Here is a 19,242-nt window from a genome sequence, read left to right as displayed (position 1 = left end):
TGGTGTCGTTTGGTTGTTTCTTACGTTGTTTTTCTATGTTTCTCTGTTATTTTTGTGTATTTTGTAGTGATCTTGTGCGTTTTCTCTCATTCAGTGTGTCTTTGTTGTCATTTTATGTATTTTGTTGTTGTTTGTCTGTTCCTTTTATTATTCAGTATATTTTTTCTCTTATTTTGTGTGTTTTTGTTGTCGGTTTGTGAGTTGCTGGTAACATTTAGTATGATTATCATTTTTAACTAAAAATAAACATTATAAAACCTCATACTTTTAATGCTTTAATTTGTTAATGTTCCTCTCTCTCTCTCTCCTAAGTACCCCCTGTAGTGCCATTGCGTACCACTAGGGGTACACGTACCACCATTTGAGAAACCCTGTGATACATGATATCACTGCATTGGTCAAAGAAAAAGCATTCCTTGTTCTTGTGGAACAGTGAAGGATACTTGTGATCAAAGGTGTACCACTGTCTGAAGAGCCATGCACTCTCCTGTTTGGTTTTACTTTGTCCTTCTGTCTGGGAACCATCCTGGAAAAACACATAGACATAATCATTTTCACTTCATGCAGATTCATAAGCTAAAGGCTGTGTTTTATCACACTAGGATCATGAGACTTTGTGATACATCTCACATCATAACGTGAGAGAAATGTTCCTTTTTCGTATCTGCGTTATTTTTCATTTTTCACCAAAAGACTCAATAACTGCAAACCCAGATTATTGAACTTAAAGATGTGTGAAATAGTTCTCTAGAGATAACAAGCAATCGTGTTCATGTCCATGAGAAGATTAATCAAAAAATCCACAAAAAGGTCAAAGTGAGAGCAAAGCATTTAATCATCATATTGCACAAGGGCTGAAAATAGAAGAAATGTACAAAAGTACAAACATGTCCTGAGGGAACGACTCACCCCTTGTAAAACCTGGAAGTTGTCTCCTGATGACTGCAGGTCTTGATCTGAATCTACATCAACCCTGTAAACAAGAACAAGAAGGAATTAAAAAACAAAACTTTGACTCACGCTTTACTGGAAGCATGTCAGCATTTGGAAATCATTTCCTACAACTCTCGCTATTTCCACATTTGTAACCTCTGTTGTGTTTTTTGTTTAGTTTTTTTATACAAACAAGGAGGCGGGTTTGATTTCTTAAATGACAAAAGGCTTCATTCATTTTCTATAACCTCTTATTCCTGCACTCAGTACAAGTCACCCATCTGTCACAGGGCCACATATAGAGCAACACACACTCATTTACCACAATACATTATTTCATTCATTCATTTCCTGACCCACTTCCTCCTTTTAAGGGTTAGGGGTCTGCTGGTGCCTATCTCCAGCTCTCATTGGCATCAGACAGGGGTACACCCTGGACAGGGCGCCAGTCCATCGCAGGGCAACAAACACTGAAAGACAAACAGACAGACAACCACTCACACTCACATTCACGTTTTAGGATTGTGGGGCGGAAGCCGGATCAAACGGAGAAAAGCCACGCAAGCATGGGGAGAACATGCAAACTCCACACAGAAAGCACCCAAGTGTCCACTAACGGGGTCAACCAAACAACTTCTTGCTGTGAGGCGGACATGCTAACCACTATTCCACTGTGTGCGGCCAGGTAGTTTCAACATCTTCAAATTTAAACTGAAAAACCAGGGTGAGATGAAATACATTCAAGTTATGTCTGTTTGTGTAAAAGATAGGATTACATTTGGAGGGGGAAATAAACCTTTGTTCTAATAATTGGACAATAAATCACTGTATGAATTTTTGTTTTGAGAAATTACAAATTTACAAAGAAAATATTTTACGCATGTGAGAAACATGTATTAAAAACGTAACTTTCATATCACATTAGAGTTAAAACATTTAAATAAAATACAATCCAAAAACATAAGGGTTAGAATAAGGGAGTTTCTAAATACATTATGATTAGCATTGGTTTCAAAACACTGTAGATTACAAGGATTTAGTGTCTTTGGTTAAGATTTTAAAGTGAAATCAGATATAATCAGAACATTTATATAATTACATATATTCACTATAAAATCTTAAGGGGAAAGCTCAGAAACATATTAAAGGCCAAAAATAACTTTGCTTGCTTTGCTAAAAGGATAAAAAAAAAGTAAAAGATAGAAAAATAAAACGTACAAATTAAAGCTGCAGTATGTACTTTTTTGTTTTTTTTTTGTTTCAAGTGGTCAAAATGGGGGATTAATAAAACACTGGCCCAAGCATAAGTTTTGTCTGCATTCTCTTGCATAGAAATATGGGTGGTTTCTGCTAAAGACTATTATTACAGTATATATCAACTGACTGATATCGTCAAATCAATCACCCTCACACTAGAGTAGTGGTTAATCACATGACCATGTGTAGCACTGAGGTATTTTTTTTAGTTTGCTTGTCCAGGGTTTTGAGTTCAGCTCTCATTCACCTGATTTTCATTGAGGTTTTTTTTCCTTATTTTGATGTTGTTTTGTTTAGTACTTGTTTACTATTGAGTTGGTAGTCAGAGTCGGTGTTTTCCCATCTGTGTTCTGTGGATTTGGGCTTTTCTCTATGGGTTTACAGTCACTCCCTCTCTTACAGTTAGGTCCATATATATTTGGACAGAGACAAAATGTTTCTAATTTTGGTTCCATACAGAACCAAAATGAATTTAAAATTAAACAACTCAGATGCAGTTGAAGTGCAAACTTTCAGCTTTAATTCTGTGGGTTGAACAAAAAAATTGCATACAAATCTGAGAAACTAAATGAATTTTTGAAGACAAACCCTTTTTTTCAGGGGCTCAAAAATAAATGGACAAACAAAATAACGGAAGATAAAATGTTCTTTTCTAATACTTTGTTGAAAACCCTTCGTTGCCAATGACTGACTGAAGTCTTGAACTCATGAACATCACCAGACGCTGGGTTTCCTTTTTAATGCACAGCTAGGCCTTTACTGTAGCAGCTTTCAGTTGCTGTTTGTTTGTGGGCCTTTCTTTCTGTAGTTTAGTCTTTAACAGGTGAAATGCGTGCTCAAATGGGTGGAGATCAGGTGACTGACTTGGCCATTCAAAAATATTCCACTTTTTTTCTTTAAAAAAGTCCTGGGTTGCTTTGGCGCTATGTTTGGGGTTTCTGTCCATCTGTATTACAAAATGCCGCCTAATCAATTTGGCTGCATTTGGCTGGATTTGAGCCAACAGTATGTCCCTGAACACCTCTGAATTTATCTGACTGGTTCTGTCCTGTGTTACATCATCAATAAACACCAGTGAACCAGTGCCACTAGCAGCCATGCAGGCCCAACCACCACACTGCCTCCGCCATGTTTTACAGATAATGTTGTATAACTCTGCTGGCTTTTTTAGATGTTTTTTTTAGTAAAATCCAATCAAGCTTTTCTAGTCTTGAGGTTTATGAGTGGCTTGCACCGTGCAGTGAACCCTCTGTCTTTACTCTCATGCAGTCTTCTCTTTATGGTAGACTTGGACAATGACACGCCTACCTCCTGGAGAGGGTTTTAACTTGGTTGGCTGTTGGGAACCATGGAAATGATTCTGCGATCATCCACCACTGTTGTCTTCCATGGACATCCAGGTCTTTAAATTCACCAGTGTTTTCTTTCTTTCCCATGATGTACAAAACTCTAGATTTAGCCACTCCTAATATTGTAGCAATTTCAAGGATTGTTTTTTTCTGTTTTCGCAGCTTGTTTAACATGACCACGGGTTTTCTGTACAGCAAAATCTTACAAATGCAAGCACCACAATTCAAATCGACTCCAGGTCTTTTATATGTTTCCTTGGTAATGACATAATGAAGGAATTGCCCACACCTGCCCATGAAAGGGCTTTTGAGTCAATTGTCCAATTACTTTTTAGTCCCTTTTGAACTAGGACTGGCCCATGTTAAGGACCTGAAACTCCTAAATCCTTCATATGAAAGCTGGGAGCCTGCACTTTACGTTCATGTCCATTATATTACTATAATTGGAATATGTTTCATTACACAGGTAACAAAACAAAACTTGTGTCAGTGTCCAAATACATATGGACCTAACTGTATGTGTACCTCACAACCTCCGTCCTTAGCTTAATTTAATTAAACTTCAATCGTATTTCACCAAATACGACCGGCCTCGCAACCCTGACAAAAAGGAGCAAGTGGGTCAGAAAATGGATGGATGGAAATACAACAAGTCATCTCAAGGCACTCATCACAAAATATAAAGTGTCTGTAATACCAGACACTGACATAAAAAGTCAGGATGACTTAGATAATGAGCAGGAGCAAAAAGTACCTTTTTTAATTTATTTTTGTATTCGTCAGCTTGTTTTATGTAATAACCTGAGTTTAAAAACAATAAGCAAGGTTCACTTTATGGACATAAAGGTGGACATTGAATGTCATCAGGTGTGAGAAGACTGGGATACTTCTAAAAATATCACATTAACCAGTTCATTAGCACACACACATTTCTCAGGCTTTCCTGCTGCACAGTTTCATAATATTTTTCCAAAACAAGGATTAAAAAGGAATACAGGCAGATTTTAAAGAGCGATATTTAATTCACATAAGCTGCAGTCAAATGCAGCAAAAAGCAATCCTTTTAAATCCAGTTTAATCCTCAAACCGGATGTTACACCTTCCAAATCTGTACCAACTGTGTATGGGTAACATACACATTTTGGGTTTCTCCATTACTGTCAGCGAGACAAAGATATCCCCTTTGGATTAATGACTAATTGCACTTTTTTAAACAGCTTGAATAAAAACAGGCATCAGCTCTCTGAGTGTTTGGGGCCTCCCTCTCCTCTCACAGATAAACATGCAAAGAGGACCTTTAGAGGGTGGGTTGAAAACAACTACAGAGTGCTGGATACAAATGTACGATGACTGAGCAAGACATTTGGTCTTGCCAAAAAAAAATACAAACACACATCCCATCCATCTACATATCTATATATATCTACATACAACTTAAAATCTTTATTTTGAAAACACTCATCGCTTTATCTATCTAAATATCACAGGGAAGCAGTTTCCTTGTGGCCTTTCACGCAAGCAAATGTTAAGAAAGCTGGAGAAAACATCCTAACACATGTTTCAATTAGTTTCCTTCTGCTGAATACCTTCCTCTCCCCCACATACTTTTTGCATGAGTGTATAAGTAGTTAGTGAGGTTACAGAGGGGGATTTGTTCCTTGCACCACAATGTGAGAAACTTGTGGATAGATAGATAAATACTGTAGATAGATAGATAGATACTGTAGATAGATGATAGATAGACAGATAGATAGATATGGTAAATGGACTTGATTTTATATAGCGCTTTATCACCACACTGAAGCAGTCTCAAAGCGCTTTACATATCAGCTCATTCACCCATTCACTCTCACATTCACACACCAATGGGACAGGACTGCCATGCAAGGCGCTAGTCGACCACTGGGAGCAACTTAGGCTGCTCTTGCCCAAGGACACTTCGACACATAGTCAGGTACTGGGATCGAACCCCCAACCTCTCAATCAGAAGACGACCCTCTACCACCTGAGCCACGGTCGCCCGATAGATAGATAGATAGATAGATAGATAGATAGATAGATAGATAGATAGATAGATAGATAGATTCATCTTTCCTCTCCCCTGCCCTGCCTCCTCACAAATATCACTACTGTCAGCACTGCCACTAAATTTATAAATCCACAGATTTTCCTCTGAGGCCCAGCAGATACGTCAGGACCAATGAACATGTGCAGAAAATAATTGCGATAATTTGGTTCAGCTGTGTTCAAAGTGATTACACATTAGGCTGTTCGTCACACCTTTTGTTATTGGTCTACTTATGACGATCTTTATCTTTTTCCACGCTTTGTCTTTACTGAGCTTTTAGATGTCAAAATAGTTGTTTCAATTGATGTGTCATTCCCACGTCACTTCCACTAAATTCACTAAAGTACTTTAAAGTGATTTGTAGTACGTCAGCTGAGCGAAGAGCAGATTTACCCCCCTCAGCTATTTAAAAGCCCATTCATCTGTTACACCCACTAATCAAAGTCACAGTACACTTTATTTGTCTCCCAGTAAGAGAAAATGCATTACAGGACAGGCACGTCTGCATATAACACATACTATATTAAAAAAAGAACAAATACTATGTACATCAAAGGCACTGTTGCATATAATAAATAATTAATGTATAAAAAAATTAGCACACAAAAAACTAGTGTGTCCTACATCAAAAAAATCACCGAGCAAACACAAAGAGATTCCGTTAACACAACAATAATATTGATCTTTGATCCTTTGATGTTGGCTCTTCCTCTCATTATAAATCAGAACTCTCCAAGCATTGGAATGTTTAACCAGTAATAGGAAAGTTGAGCTGGTTCAGACCAGGGTTGAGGTCAATTACATTTTTAAATTACAATTACGCCTTTAATTAGCCATGTTCAATTACAACTCGACTATGATTGCTTTGACCGGCATTTTCTCCAATTACAAATACAATTACAATTATTATTTCCCCCCTGAAAGTAAGTTACAATTATGTTCCTAATTACTAAACTAAAAAAAAAGAATAATAGTAAAATATTCCTCAAGAGAACAAACAGGTAAACTTCATCAAAGCAATCTCCAATGAGGAAGACTGACAGTTGGCATGTCAGAAGATCAAATTTCCTGAAAAAAAGTTGTTTGAATAAATATATGTTACTAATTGTTAACTAGGTATGTGTAAGCCATAGAACTGTAACATGGTTCCAAAGTTTTGTGTTTAATTACATTGTAAATGAGTTTTTAGATGTTCCACGCTAATTACAATTACTCAATTTCCATTCAATTATGATTATAATAGCAATGTATTTTATCAATTATGATTACAATTGTAATTATGTCATAATTGTAATTAATTATCAACAATTATAATTGACCCCCAATGGTTCAGACCATCATCAGATTATTTTCACCCTACTCAGGGTTTGTTGTTGCAAAATAATCCAGCAACCTTGCACAGACATATTGTCTTGATAATTATTATCATAGATGTTATTAGACAGTAAAAACAATGAGATCACGAAGATAAATGCCCTCCACTACTCTTAATGAGCTCAAGGCCAGGAGTAGGAGTGTGACGACATCTCGGAATATTTTTTCGCACGATCGATTATCGAGATGCTTGTGCTAAATATTGATTTATTTTATTTTTTTTAATTAATTCATTACACAATTTATTAATTTATTTTCAAAACCTTTTCTGTTTTTTCACTAAAATGTACAGGTAGGTCTTCACAGAAATGTTCGCACTGTTTGTTGAAGGAACCAATATGTTGTTTACTGGAATATTACACTATAATGGTGTCACTGGTAAGAAAGACCCTATTTTTTGTTTACAGAAAGCACTATTGGAGATACTTATTGGTTTACATTGGTATGTTGACACTTATTTACAGAAAAGTTGCACTAAAATAGTCACCACTGTGTGTTTAAGCCTTGCTTGCCTGTGTCTCTCTGTGTGATGTTTACACATTTTTCCTGAGGACTCTGATGCTTTTCTCTGACAGCCCATTAATGTATAATTCATTGGAATATCTTAACTGCCCGTAGGAGTGAAATGATATATCTTTTAATGTTTGTGTGTTATCTCTGGGATGGACTGGAGACCAAGTGTATCACTGCCTGAACCAGCTTGGAGAGGCTACAGTACAACACACTATAGCAGGGGTCATCGACTAAATGTATTCAAGGGTCAGGATTTTCCCAGCAGATGCTCTAAAAGTCATATTCTGATTCGATTGATGTGCAAAAAGAGATGAAGCAGTTCTAACTAGGACAATATTTACCCCAAAGGTCTAAATAAAATATTATTCATAGAAACAACCTGCACGTATGGAGGAATATTTTCACTGAAGTGAAGAGATTATTGACTTTACCCTCCAACGTCAGACAGTTTTTCTACAATACTGCAGAGCTCAGTGGTAAGTTGTATTCCTGCCAGCTTCAAGGCCCTCCATCACTAGCATCTCCTATAAAACCAAGATGTTTTTCGTTCCTGCTCATCACTTCCACTAAGGGGGTTGTCTATTAATGATACTCTCTCTAATTAGTGGTTTTAAACCACATTATGCAAATTTGATCTCTGCTGTTGAGCAGAAGAGAAATCAAGAAAAGTACTTCAATGTGTCCCTTAGCAAGAAGAAGCAGAGAAATGTCGGCACAAATTGCTTCACAGAATAATAGTACGTAGATCACAGAGGGGCATGGCTGATTTCCACCCACTATGCGTCCCATTATGTCCCTGTTACTATGACGATGGGTTTACATGGAAATTTTGGCAGTGTCCTAAACCTCTGAACACAAAGGTTCCTGCTTCACCCGAGGAGGCTTTATACATATTAAACAGAGCCTGTCCACTCACTCACTCACTCACACACACACACACACACACACGCACACACACACACACACACACACACACACACACACACACACACACACAAACACACACACACACACACACACACACACGAGCAGATAATCTGCTTTAACATGACAAATGGAATCTCACAGCATCACAGATAGACAACAAATAAAGTAAGAGCAAGGCTCCTTGCAAACAGACAGCAGCAACTCCAGATTATATCAAACCAGCATCATTAATAGAAACAATCCCACAATCGCACAAATCCGGTGGTAATCATGACTTTTTTTTGTCATACATATGCCAGCCAGAACCAAGACTACTTCTAAAGATGGAATATGCAGATGCTCCATTGAACATGATTCAAGGTTTTTGAAAGCAGCAGTGCAGAACTCTAGCTCCCTCTCTTGGACAAAGCAGCAAGGCTTTACAATCGCTCTAATAATCATATCTTTAGAGAAGCTACTTGATATAATTAAAGAATACAACCATCCTATGGTTGAAATGGATGAGAGGAGCCAATACAGAATCACTAAATTTGAGAAATAATAAACAATGTATGTTAAAGCACCCACAAACAACTGTTGGATCAAAGGTGTTGCTGTTTTTTTCTATAGAACTCAATGGCGAATAATAATCTTATTCACCAAGACTGTTGTAATCCCCGTCTTTGCCTTATTGTTTATTTCACCCCGTGCTCATTAGTCCAACTTTGCTTCATATGTCAAACACTTCAGCCAGTGTTTCACACCCAAGTGGTCAAAAATCTTTTTCTTTTCCGTGCTAATGCCTAACGTCTTTATACCTAGGAGTACAGGTGCATTATAGTACCCCTGGGGTTTGCACTACACTATACACACTAATACAAAATAACCACATTCTTTTGGCTCCTACACAACAGCCCTAATTGACCTTTCGTAAAACCCTGCCCAGTCATTGTCCAATCATACCTCCGAGCAACCGTTACTCTGTAAACAAGGTCCGACATGTTCAGAGCGGTACAAGGAGAACCTCCCACAGGCACAGGGTTAAGCGGTGTGCTCATGGCTTGTGCAAGTCGGATACCAAGTACCCCAAGAGTTTGGTTGGGGAAGTCGTGTTCTTTCCGTTTCAAAAGCCAAAAACAAAACTGGAGCAATGTCTATAATGGACTACAAAACTCTAAAAACATCTCAGGGATGTGTGTGTCAGTATGTGTAGTATGGGTGTTATACATAATATTTTCTACTATGACTATCTTTAATCTGACACCAGATTCTGAAAGATTGAAGCCTCTACTTTCATAAAAAAAAAAAGACTTCTCCCAGCCATTACAGATGAGACAAACTCAGGAACATGACGGACATCCCAAAAGTTAATAAGGGGGGCGGGGCTATTGCAAAGTGTCAACTTTCAAAGACAAACAGACATAGTTCATTTTAAACATAAAAATAAACTAAAATAGTTCATTCAAGTACATTAAAACCACCTTATTAAATTCCATGAAACAAACAGTCACTGGACATTCTATTACACTGGATTTTGCCCTATTATCATTGTAGTTCTATCTCATATTAATTTCACAGACCGTTTGCCAAGTGGCTAAGAATGTATCAAAGGATCCATCATCAGTCACTACAATCTGTCACCAGCTGCCACACTTCTCTTCTTCTGATTCCATTTTTTTGTATTTCCTTCAGTAATGGCAAGTACTCCTGTATCCATCTCTTCCAGAAAAGATCTGCACCTGCTTCCATTGCCGTGTCATGTACTGATCATCAGAACTGGAAATTCCCAGTGGCAAAGTTGGCTTAGCCTTTAGAAGTAGAGACAGTTAATTGTGGGTGGTTCCAAGTCACTAGGCCTGTCTGAGTGTTTAGTAAAATGGCCTCTGCTTCACACAACAGTGTGCGCAGTCTATCATTCATCATCCAACCACTGCCAGCATAGAACTAAAGAGAGAATTACTCACACCAGATGAATCATCGGTTCCCACACACCACCATAGTATGAACCAGCAGGTGGATTAAAACTCCAACAAATTCCAGGCTGAACCCAAGTTCTTTAGGTCTAATCCTGGTTCAAATTGGCCAGAGTCTCTTTCATGTCTCTATTTACCTCCAAGACAATGGCAGCCAAAAGTAATGTAAAAAATAAAAATAATGGCTTTTCATTTAAAGGGGGATAAAGGGATGAAAAAATCACTTTATAATGGTTTTACTACAGTGATATAGATCCTTTTAGCCTCATTCGGAGGGCCAAAGTTGAAAAAGTTCTCTTTCTTCCCTCCCTTTATTCCACATTTTGTAAAAAGTCAGCTCAAATTGAACAGCTTCCAACTTTTACGCAGTGATGGACGACGGAGAGTGGTAAGCGGAAAGGAGAGAGTCTAGCTGTGTTTGTGTGCAGAAAGGAGGAGCTGCTGCTGCTGTTCTGGTTCTAAAGCAACGCGCGCACACTTTTCTGACTCAAAATCACAATAGCTGCTTAAATAGCCATTTATTTTACTGTAATGTGCAGTCTTTTGGCTGAAAACAATAACAAAAGTGTGTGCATAACAAAAGATAATCGCTAGTGATCGCTGCTGTGTGTGGAGTCAGAGTCTACAGACACGCCTATTCATGAATATGCATAAGTAGGCCGCGAATCAGCCCGTTTTGAGAATTGCTCTGAAAGTGGCTTTTCAGAGGTCTAAAACTCCAGAAAACAGGCGAGTTTGGAAAAAACTCAAACACTATGTTGTTGGGGTTCTTAGAACAAATGGAGATGGGTGAAAAAAGCATCATACTGGACCTTTAAGAAATAAGATACTTTTTTTTTCCTCACCTGATGTGTAGCCATGATAACATGGGAGTGGTTCCACCACCAAAAACCCAGACAGTGAAGAAGACGATGAGCAATGTGGTGGTGAACATCATCTGCCGGGCGTATGTAGCAGTGTCCCGGATCGCCAAGGCAAAAGCCATTGCCCCACGCAAACCTGCAGATCGTGATCCGTGAAAAACCGTTAGTAACACTAATACAACATGATGCACAACAATATCTAACAACTTTTTTATCACCTGCAAACATCATCATGTGTTGGAAGTTTCCCCTTATCTTGTGTCTTTTACCAAGGTTAAGAAGAAAGGAAAGAGGGTAAATGTTGAGAGCTCTTCCGATAAAGATCGCAAACTGAAGACAGTTGTCAAGGTTTTCCTGAATAATAAAGGGTTCACAAAACAGCATCCAGACTCAAACAGTGAATAATCTGAGGTTCATTGGAAAGCAATAAAACGACAACATTTTACATTTTAATAATATTGCAATTATAGCTATTTCTTAATCTAATGTTGGCACAAAAACATTTTCCTTTTTTTGTGGTTGCATTTCTACTGGGAGATTATGGCAGTTTTCCAGTCATGACAAAATCTACTTTTATGGTGATATTCCTTTGACTGAGAGGATACAAAGGCTCCGATGATGAAGATGGGACTGAAGATGTGATTCTGGAAAGTGAACAGAGCCAAGCCCATATAAGAAAAAATGAAGTTCTCTGCCAAGAAGTGAAGGACCTCAAAGAGCTGCAAACAAAGGATTACATAATGTCAATTACCATTTCAGTATGCACTTTAAGTACTTCAGTCTTAAAAGAAAAACTCCAAACAATGTGTTTAAGACATGGTAACAAAGCTTGTTTATTTTATTTTACATTACGTTTTATCAATACAGATGTATTCTTTTGATATTGTTAGCCTCATTCAGCAGGATTATGTGCCCTGAAATAAAGTAGAATTGGTTCAAACAGGGTTCCATTAACATAACAAGAAGGTTTTTCCAGAAATCTCAATCAAATATACTATTCTTAGCACTCGATATGGCCCATACTTACACAGTTCAGGTGGTCCATGCCTCATGAGCCAGAGCTTAAACGGCAGGTAATAGAAGAACATTACACACACATTGTGCTAATATAATGGCTTCTCCATAGAAGTTATGTTAACCTTACAAGAGGATATTGGTGATGCTTTTGCAGCGATACCTCTCAAAATGTATAGATGTATAAAACTAAACTTGCCGCTGTGGGATAAGGTCTAGAAACTATTTGATGACACGCTTCCGCACAAGCAAAATGGACTGTGTGCAAAATGTCTTTCCAATGTGTTTCTTTAACACGGCCAAAGGCTCAACCAGCGTTCCAATCAGTGTTAATCTTGTTGACTAAAAATTATCGTCAGTTTTTGTCGACTAGTGACAATAACAAGACTATGACTAAATAGAAAAAATACAAGTGACCGAAAGCTCTATAAAAATGTATTGATATAAATTTGTCCCGTCATTCTACCTCTTTAGGTGCATTGCTTAATATAAAACTTGCTTTAATTAAACCTTTATCTGAATATTCTTCAAATCCAATAATCAAACACTCTATACTAAGATATAGATGCAATTTCAAAGATTTTTTTCATTAAAAGATATTTCAGTTCACGCCCCTATAACAAAAAACCATCTCTTAAACATCAATCATGGACAGAGCTTTCGATGTCTGGGTTAAAAGCGGAGCCACTACAATTGGAAACACCTTTGCATCTTCTGATCAATTGACATCAAAATTCAAAATTCCACTGTCACATTTCTTTAGATATCTTCAGATTCGTAATTTTGTATCAAGATTTACAGTATCTCCTCTTTTCTATATACACCGACCAGGTCTCTCCTAGACTCTATTTTGGAACTTAATCCATCTTCAAAAGGATCTATTGGACTTGTTTATTATTTAATTAACTCTCACGACTTGAAACCTTTGATCAGATTGAAAAACTGTTGGGAGGACAATTTGGGTCTAGAACTTTTTGAGAGAGTCTGGGAAGAAGCCGTGGGAAATATACACTCTTCTGTCATTTGCTTAAGACACGCCGTGATCCAATTCAAGGTTATGCATCGCCTCCTCTGATCCAAAATCAAATCTAAAATGTTTCCTGGTATTGATCCTTTGCGTGACCATTGCAAGCAAGCACCAGGTACTCTTACACGCGTTTTGGTCCTGCCCAAAACTAGACAGGTTTTGGAAACTGATATTCTCAACATTTACAGATGTGTTAAATATATCATTAAAGCTCACTCCTATAACTATAATTTCGTATAATTTTCATCACATCCAATCAGAACTCATGTGATCATGTGTTTTTAGGCATTGATCATATTAAATCTGTGTGCATTTAGAAACATTAATACCATCCCATATCAGGTTGATTAATGACTAAAATTAAATCAAATCCCTATGACTTAAACTAAATCAATAGTTGCTGTAATTGTTAACACTGGTTCCAATGTGATCTCAGTGCAGTCTCCAGAGTGTTCAACCCCTAACTCTAACTCTAAATTAAACATATTTAATTATGCACGTCCTGAGACACTCCCAACACCAACAAGCCAGTTACAACAAAGTTAGTAGTCTCTGACATCACGGCTCCTAGCCTTTTCTGAAAATGGCAAAGTGTTACATCATGTAACATCAAATCTGGGCCTTGTCTTTATGACCAAACATCCACTGAGAAATTAAACAGTCATGTGAGTAGGGACGTTCTACAATATCTCTGATGAAGGTCACAGCAGGCGGACCATCGCATCACGTGACCCAATCATACTAATAATGCTATCATGAATCCAACAGGAAAGTGACATGAAAGGTGATGGTAGATTTTACCTGTTTGGTGCGTTTTGTGGATTCGTCAGAGAGATTGTTGTAAGTGTAGTGAGCCTGCGTAATGCCACAAAATAAAACAGCCACAACACCTGCAAGACAGCACAAACATCAGTGTTTGATAAGAAAACTGAAAGATTTCTATTAGACATGTTTATCATCAAATAAAACTGGAACTGTAAATCCTATTTTATGCGTCTCATCAAAATATAGCAAAACTCTGATTTACAAGCATATTAAACAATATGCTTAGAATACATTAAGTCACATATTGAAGATGCTGAACACAGCTCACCTGTGAAGCCGCAGGCCTCAGCTAACAGAAATGTGCTCCAGGACATGAGGAAGAAGAGTGCAGTCTCCAGCAGTGGAAAGCAGTGCAGCTTAGTGAACTTTGTCACGTAATGCATTGAGTTAAAGAGCAGTTCTAATTCAGCTTTGATCAGATTTTTCATTCAGACATCACACCTCTCCAGGAGAGTTCAGTGGAAGATAATTTCCCACATTTCATGTCAATAAAGGATATGAGTGCAGTGACGACCCCTGTGGCAGCTCCCATCACAAAGGAGCCACTGAAGATACCCAGGAAAACCCCCACAGATTTGAAGAAGGCAGAAGCATCAAACATGTGTGTGTTGGCCCCACTGGGCTGGTACGCCACAATGGACCTGAAATAATGCCAACAGTTATAGAATTATTTGGACTGTAAAGTGTATTGGGTTGTGCCATTCTTTCTTTGTTTTGAACACATTTAATGTAATGTATTTGTTGTTGTGGTTGGTGTTATGACAGTTATTACTTTTTTCATTTGTGTAAATATTTTCACATATGTGTTTCATATATGGGCGGTGGTGGCTTTTTGGTGAAAGAAGCAGGCCAGTAACCGGGGGTTACTGGTTTAAAGCCACTGTGTACCCCTTAACCAACTGCTCCTCAGAGTAGGGTTAAAAACAGAAAAACACAATAAAGGTGAGTGATCACCTGATTAACATTTGAGTACTGTTGTAGGGTTGCTGCCTTCCAGGAGATGGAGACAGAGTGTGAGACAAATGAAGCGTTGATGAAAAAGCAGAGCTGCTGCCCATCACACCTCAGTGTAGAATTTCAAATGATGCTCAGGACACACAAAGGTCCAACCATCCATGGGTAAATAATAATAGATGAATAATAGATGGATTGAAGAAACTTTTAATAAAAGCATAAGTGATAGTAAAATAAAAAGCAATGCTTATTGTCAATGATGTGTAAAGTAGCTTATTGTACCATCAATCCATATTTTTCCACTATACCACCAACTCATATCAGAAAAGCCTGTCCCATTGTTTTCATAGTGAAAAGCGTGCTTTACCCAACACAGGTTACCAGTCAACCACAATCTTACCAAATAGAAAACAATATAAACTGGACTTTTGTCTCCTTTTCTAATTAGGGGTTGGGCTTTTGTCCACTGGGATTATAAACATTGGTATTTTTTCATTTATTCAGCTGGAAAGCCACCAAATAGATGTGTTAAACTGTGTGTACTTCATGTTTGAAAAGAAAAGAACAAAAAAAGAGCAAAATGTAGAAAACTCTCTCCTAGCTTTTAATACAGTACTTTAATGTATTTGCCTCTGGTGTTCCTCGAGGCTCTCTTCTTGATCTGTTGCAAATTAATTATCTACTTAGTACTACCTTGTATTAATTTTCACTAATGACACCCATTTCTGTATATATACTAAATCTTCCTTCAGTTTTCTCTTGCTTATAACATCAAATGTATCTCTTCATCCCTCACACCCCATAGCACTGCCATCCTGGATTTCATCATTGATCTAACAACAGAAAAGTTCTGAAGAAGTTTTTTAATCATAATTTGAAATCTTCATTCATCAATCTCATTTCTCGATTGCTTTTTTCCCCACTCTCAGAATTACTCATTTTTGTCATTTATTCTTATTTTGTTCATTTGTAGCATACGTTAGTTTAATATGTAAAAACTAAACAAGATTATTTTATTGTGTTAAATCTAGTCTATATCATTTCACCAGTAAGTTAGCACTTAGCATGAGTTTTTTATTACATGAACTAAGCTGATGACTTTGCACTAACAGGTGAAGTAAAGGTTTGACTCACGATGAAAGCACAATAGCCACTGCATCATTCATAACACTTTCTCCAAACAGCAGAGCGTAAAGATCCCCATCAGCATGGAGCTCATTGAAGATGGCCAACACTGTCACTGCACATAAATACAGAAAATTAATTCTCAACATTTTTTTTTCACACAAAAACCCAAGCAGTCGAATGGGTATGTGCCTCCCTCTGACCTGGATCTGTGGCTGAGATGATGGCACCAAAGAAAAGGCAGTCTGTGTAGTAGAACTTCTCAGTCAGCTGTCCAACTAATTGCATCAGCTTCACTACACCGTACATCAGATTCCTGCAAATGAGTGAAAAGCAAATACGCAATACTTAATTTGCTGCCTTAACTCATCAGTTTATAATAAATCATAAGCTGCTCACCCAATAACAAAACAGGAGGTGGCAGTGCCAATAAATGCATATGTAATGATGGATCCCAGGTTTCTGAAGAAGTGCCTCTGGAAAACGGAAGAAAAATATAGGATAAAATACATTTTATGACTCTAAGGTAAAAAAAATATTGTCAATCAAACCATTTTACACTGACTACCTGGTGTTACAGGTCAGTAAGAGCCACAAGAGGCTAGTGACTTTGTACAGCAAAATGAAAAACCCTCCTGCTCTTTTGTTTTAATGCAAACAATGAAGAATACACACCAAACTCATTAACTGAAAACAAGTGCACTTACAACAAGATGAATAATTATCTGGGCTAGCTGACATGTGGCTAATGTTGCCATCTTTTAAACAGTTTGAGCTAAAACAATATTATTACATTGAAATTAAAATTCCACTGAACAAAACAGATTAGGGCTGACTCAACCTGCTGCTTCCTGTTTTCAGAGGACCTAAGATTGACTCAGCAAATTCCATTCTGTGATGATTTTGGTCATGGTAGCAATTAACATCCTTCTTTAAAATTTGAGTTACAACAATATTTAAAATAAAAACTAAAAACATACATACATACACCAGAACTTTTGAACTCAGCTCCTGCACAAGTTGAGTTAATTATTCACTCATAATATATTCCATAATCTTTAATACCACCTTATTTTGATGGTTGTGAACTGTCTATACTGGCCAGCTATTATAACCACAAGATGAGGAACACCCCGGAGATAACTATAGCCTATCACGGTGCTAACATGCAAAGACAGACAATATCACCCTATGTCACAGTTCTAAGATCTATTAGGAGCTTACTTCAATGTTCTAGCAACCTTTACTTGTTGCAAACCATGTAGAGCGTTCATGGAAACACTTTACATCGAGAGGTAGTAACCTCGTTCAGAAGGATAACGCAGTAATTCCCAAGTAGGTGTATTGGAGCACATTAAACGGAGTACATGGAAACATTTATCAATTCATCCATCTTCTTCCATCCGCTTATCAGTGGTCGGGTCGCTCGGGCAGCATTCTTAGCAGGGAGGCCCAGCCATCCCTCTCCCTGGCCACTTTGCCTAGCATTTCCTGGGTCTTCCTCTGGGTCTCCTTCCGGTTGGATGTGCCCTAAACACCTCTCTAGGGAGAATCCAATAGGGATCCTAATCAGGTGCCTGAGCCACCTCATCTGGCTCTTCTCAATGCGGTGAAGCACCGGCTCTACTCTGAGCCCTCACAGATGACTGAGCTTCTCACCCTGTCTCTAAGTGAGTGCCCAGCCACCCTACAGAGGAAACTAATTTCGACCACTTGTACCCACAATCTTGTTCTTTTGGATATGATCCGAAGCTCATGACCATAGATGAGGGTAGGAACAAAGATCGACCAGTAAATCGAGAGCTTTGCTTGGGGCAGAATCGCATCCCTGACCCAGAGAGGGACACCACCTTTTTCTGGTCGAGGAACATGCCCTTGGATTTGGAGGTGCTGATTCTCATTTCTACCACATCACACTCGGCTGCAAATCAATCAATTGAAAGTCACAACATGATGAAGCCATCATCAGGACCACATCTCCTGCAAAAAGCAGTAAATCAATCCTGAGGCCAGCAATACGGACCCCCTCAACACCCTGGCTGCACCTAGACATTCTGTCCATGAAAGTTATGAACAGAGTCTGTTGCAAAGGAAATCCCGAACAAGTACAACCCTTATTGGAAACGAGTTTGACTTACTGGCGGCAATCCGGACCAAGCTCTAACGCTGGTTGTACAGGGAATGTACAGCCCTAGGGCGTCCGATACCCCATACACCCGGGGAATCCACAGCAATCCCCAAAGGACACATATGGACTGGTTGGTAAAACACCCATTCCCCCTCAAGGACCCTGCTGAAGGTAGAGCCAGTCCACAGTTCCATGGCCAGGACAAAAATGCATTGCTCCTCCTGGATCCGAGGTTCAACTATCCGGCTGACCGTTCTCTCCAGTACCTCTGAATAGACCTTAGCAGGGAGGCTGAGGAGTGTGATCCCTCTATAGTTGTAACACACCCTCTGATTCCCCTTTTTAAAAAAGGGACACCAACCCCGGTCTGCCAATCCAAAGGCACTTCCCCCGATGTCCATGTGATGTTGCCGTCGTGTCAACTACAGTATAGCAGTGCCCCAACATCCAAGGGCCTTGAGGAACTCCGGGCAGATCTTCAGTCATTGTAACAGCCTATTTCTGACTCTACAAACCCCACTGGGGTCTCTTCCTTAATTGCTGTTTTTATACTTCCAGTTCCAGTTTCAGTTTATTTGTCTCAGTCTCACAAAAATCTTAGCTCCTTCTTGTTTAAAACGCCCCGTTTTAGATTTTTTTGTGATGATAATATGATGTATTACTTTTAAATTAAGTATTTATCTCTGCAAGAATAGTTTTTTTTATTTCAAGCATGTCTACAATTATTGGTGGGAGAAATGCTTCATAAGTTTCAGTCATTTTATAGAATTTAAGATAATTTGTAAAAATGCTTCCCTTAAATGAACCTGGCATTGAAAAATTTAAATTTATTTGAGAAAGGTAACTTGATAATTTATCATTGTGGCCAAACATCTACCATTTACACATAAAGCTGGGTGCTGCTCTCATGGCTACAGAATATACCTATTACAA

At 38.3% G+C, this 19,242-nt stretch overlaps 1 protein-coding gene across 1 annotated transcript in view; it reads right to left on the bottom strand.

The window, feature by feature from the left end:
• Positions 1-19,242, bottom strand: part of slc9a7 (solute carrier family 9 member 7) — a 36,017-nt gene that overhangs the window by 9,583 nt on the left and 7,192 nt on the right. Inside the window, exons 4-14 of the mRNA XM_028444445.1 lie at positions 16,581-16,657; positions 16,385-16,497; positions 16,191-16,296; positions 14,602-14,743; positions 14,371-14,476; positions 14,079-14,167; positions 11,842-11,955; positions 11,455-11,566; positions 11,219-11,372; positions 910-973; positions 444-526 (exon numbers count right to left, since the gene is read on the bottom strand). Coding sequence (XP_028300246.1) covers positions 444-526; positions 910-973; positions 11,219-11,372; positions 11,455-11,566; positions 11,842-11,955; positions 14,079-14,167; positions 14,371-14,476; positions 14,602-14,743; positions 16,191-16,296; positions 16,385-16,497; positions 16,581-16,657 — 1,160 coding nt within the window. The remainder of the gene's footprint in view (positions 1-443; positions 527-909; positions 974-11,218; positions 11,373-11,454; positions 11,567-11,841; positions 11,956-14,078; positions 14,168-14,370; positions 14,477-14,601; positions 14,744-16,190; positions 16,297-16,384; positions 16,498-16,580; positions 16,658-19,242) is intronic.

Source organism: Gouania willdenowi, chromosome 4 (genome assembly GCF_900634775.1).
Source record: "Gouania willdenowi chromosome 4, fGouWil2.1, whole genome shotgun sequence".
Taxonomy (NCBI): Eukaryota; Metazoa; Chordata; class Actinopteri; order Blenniiformes; family Gobiesocidae; genus Gouania; species Gouania willdenowi.
This window is presented reverse-complemented; position numbering and strand designations above follow the sequence as displayed.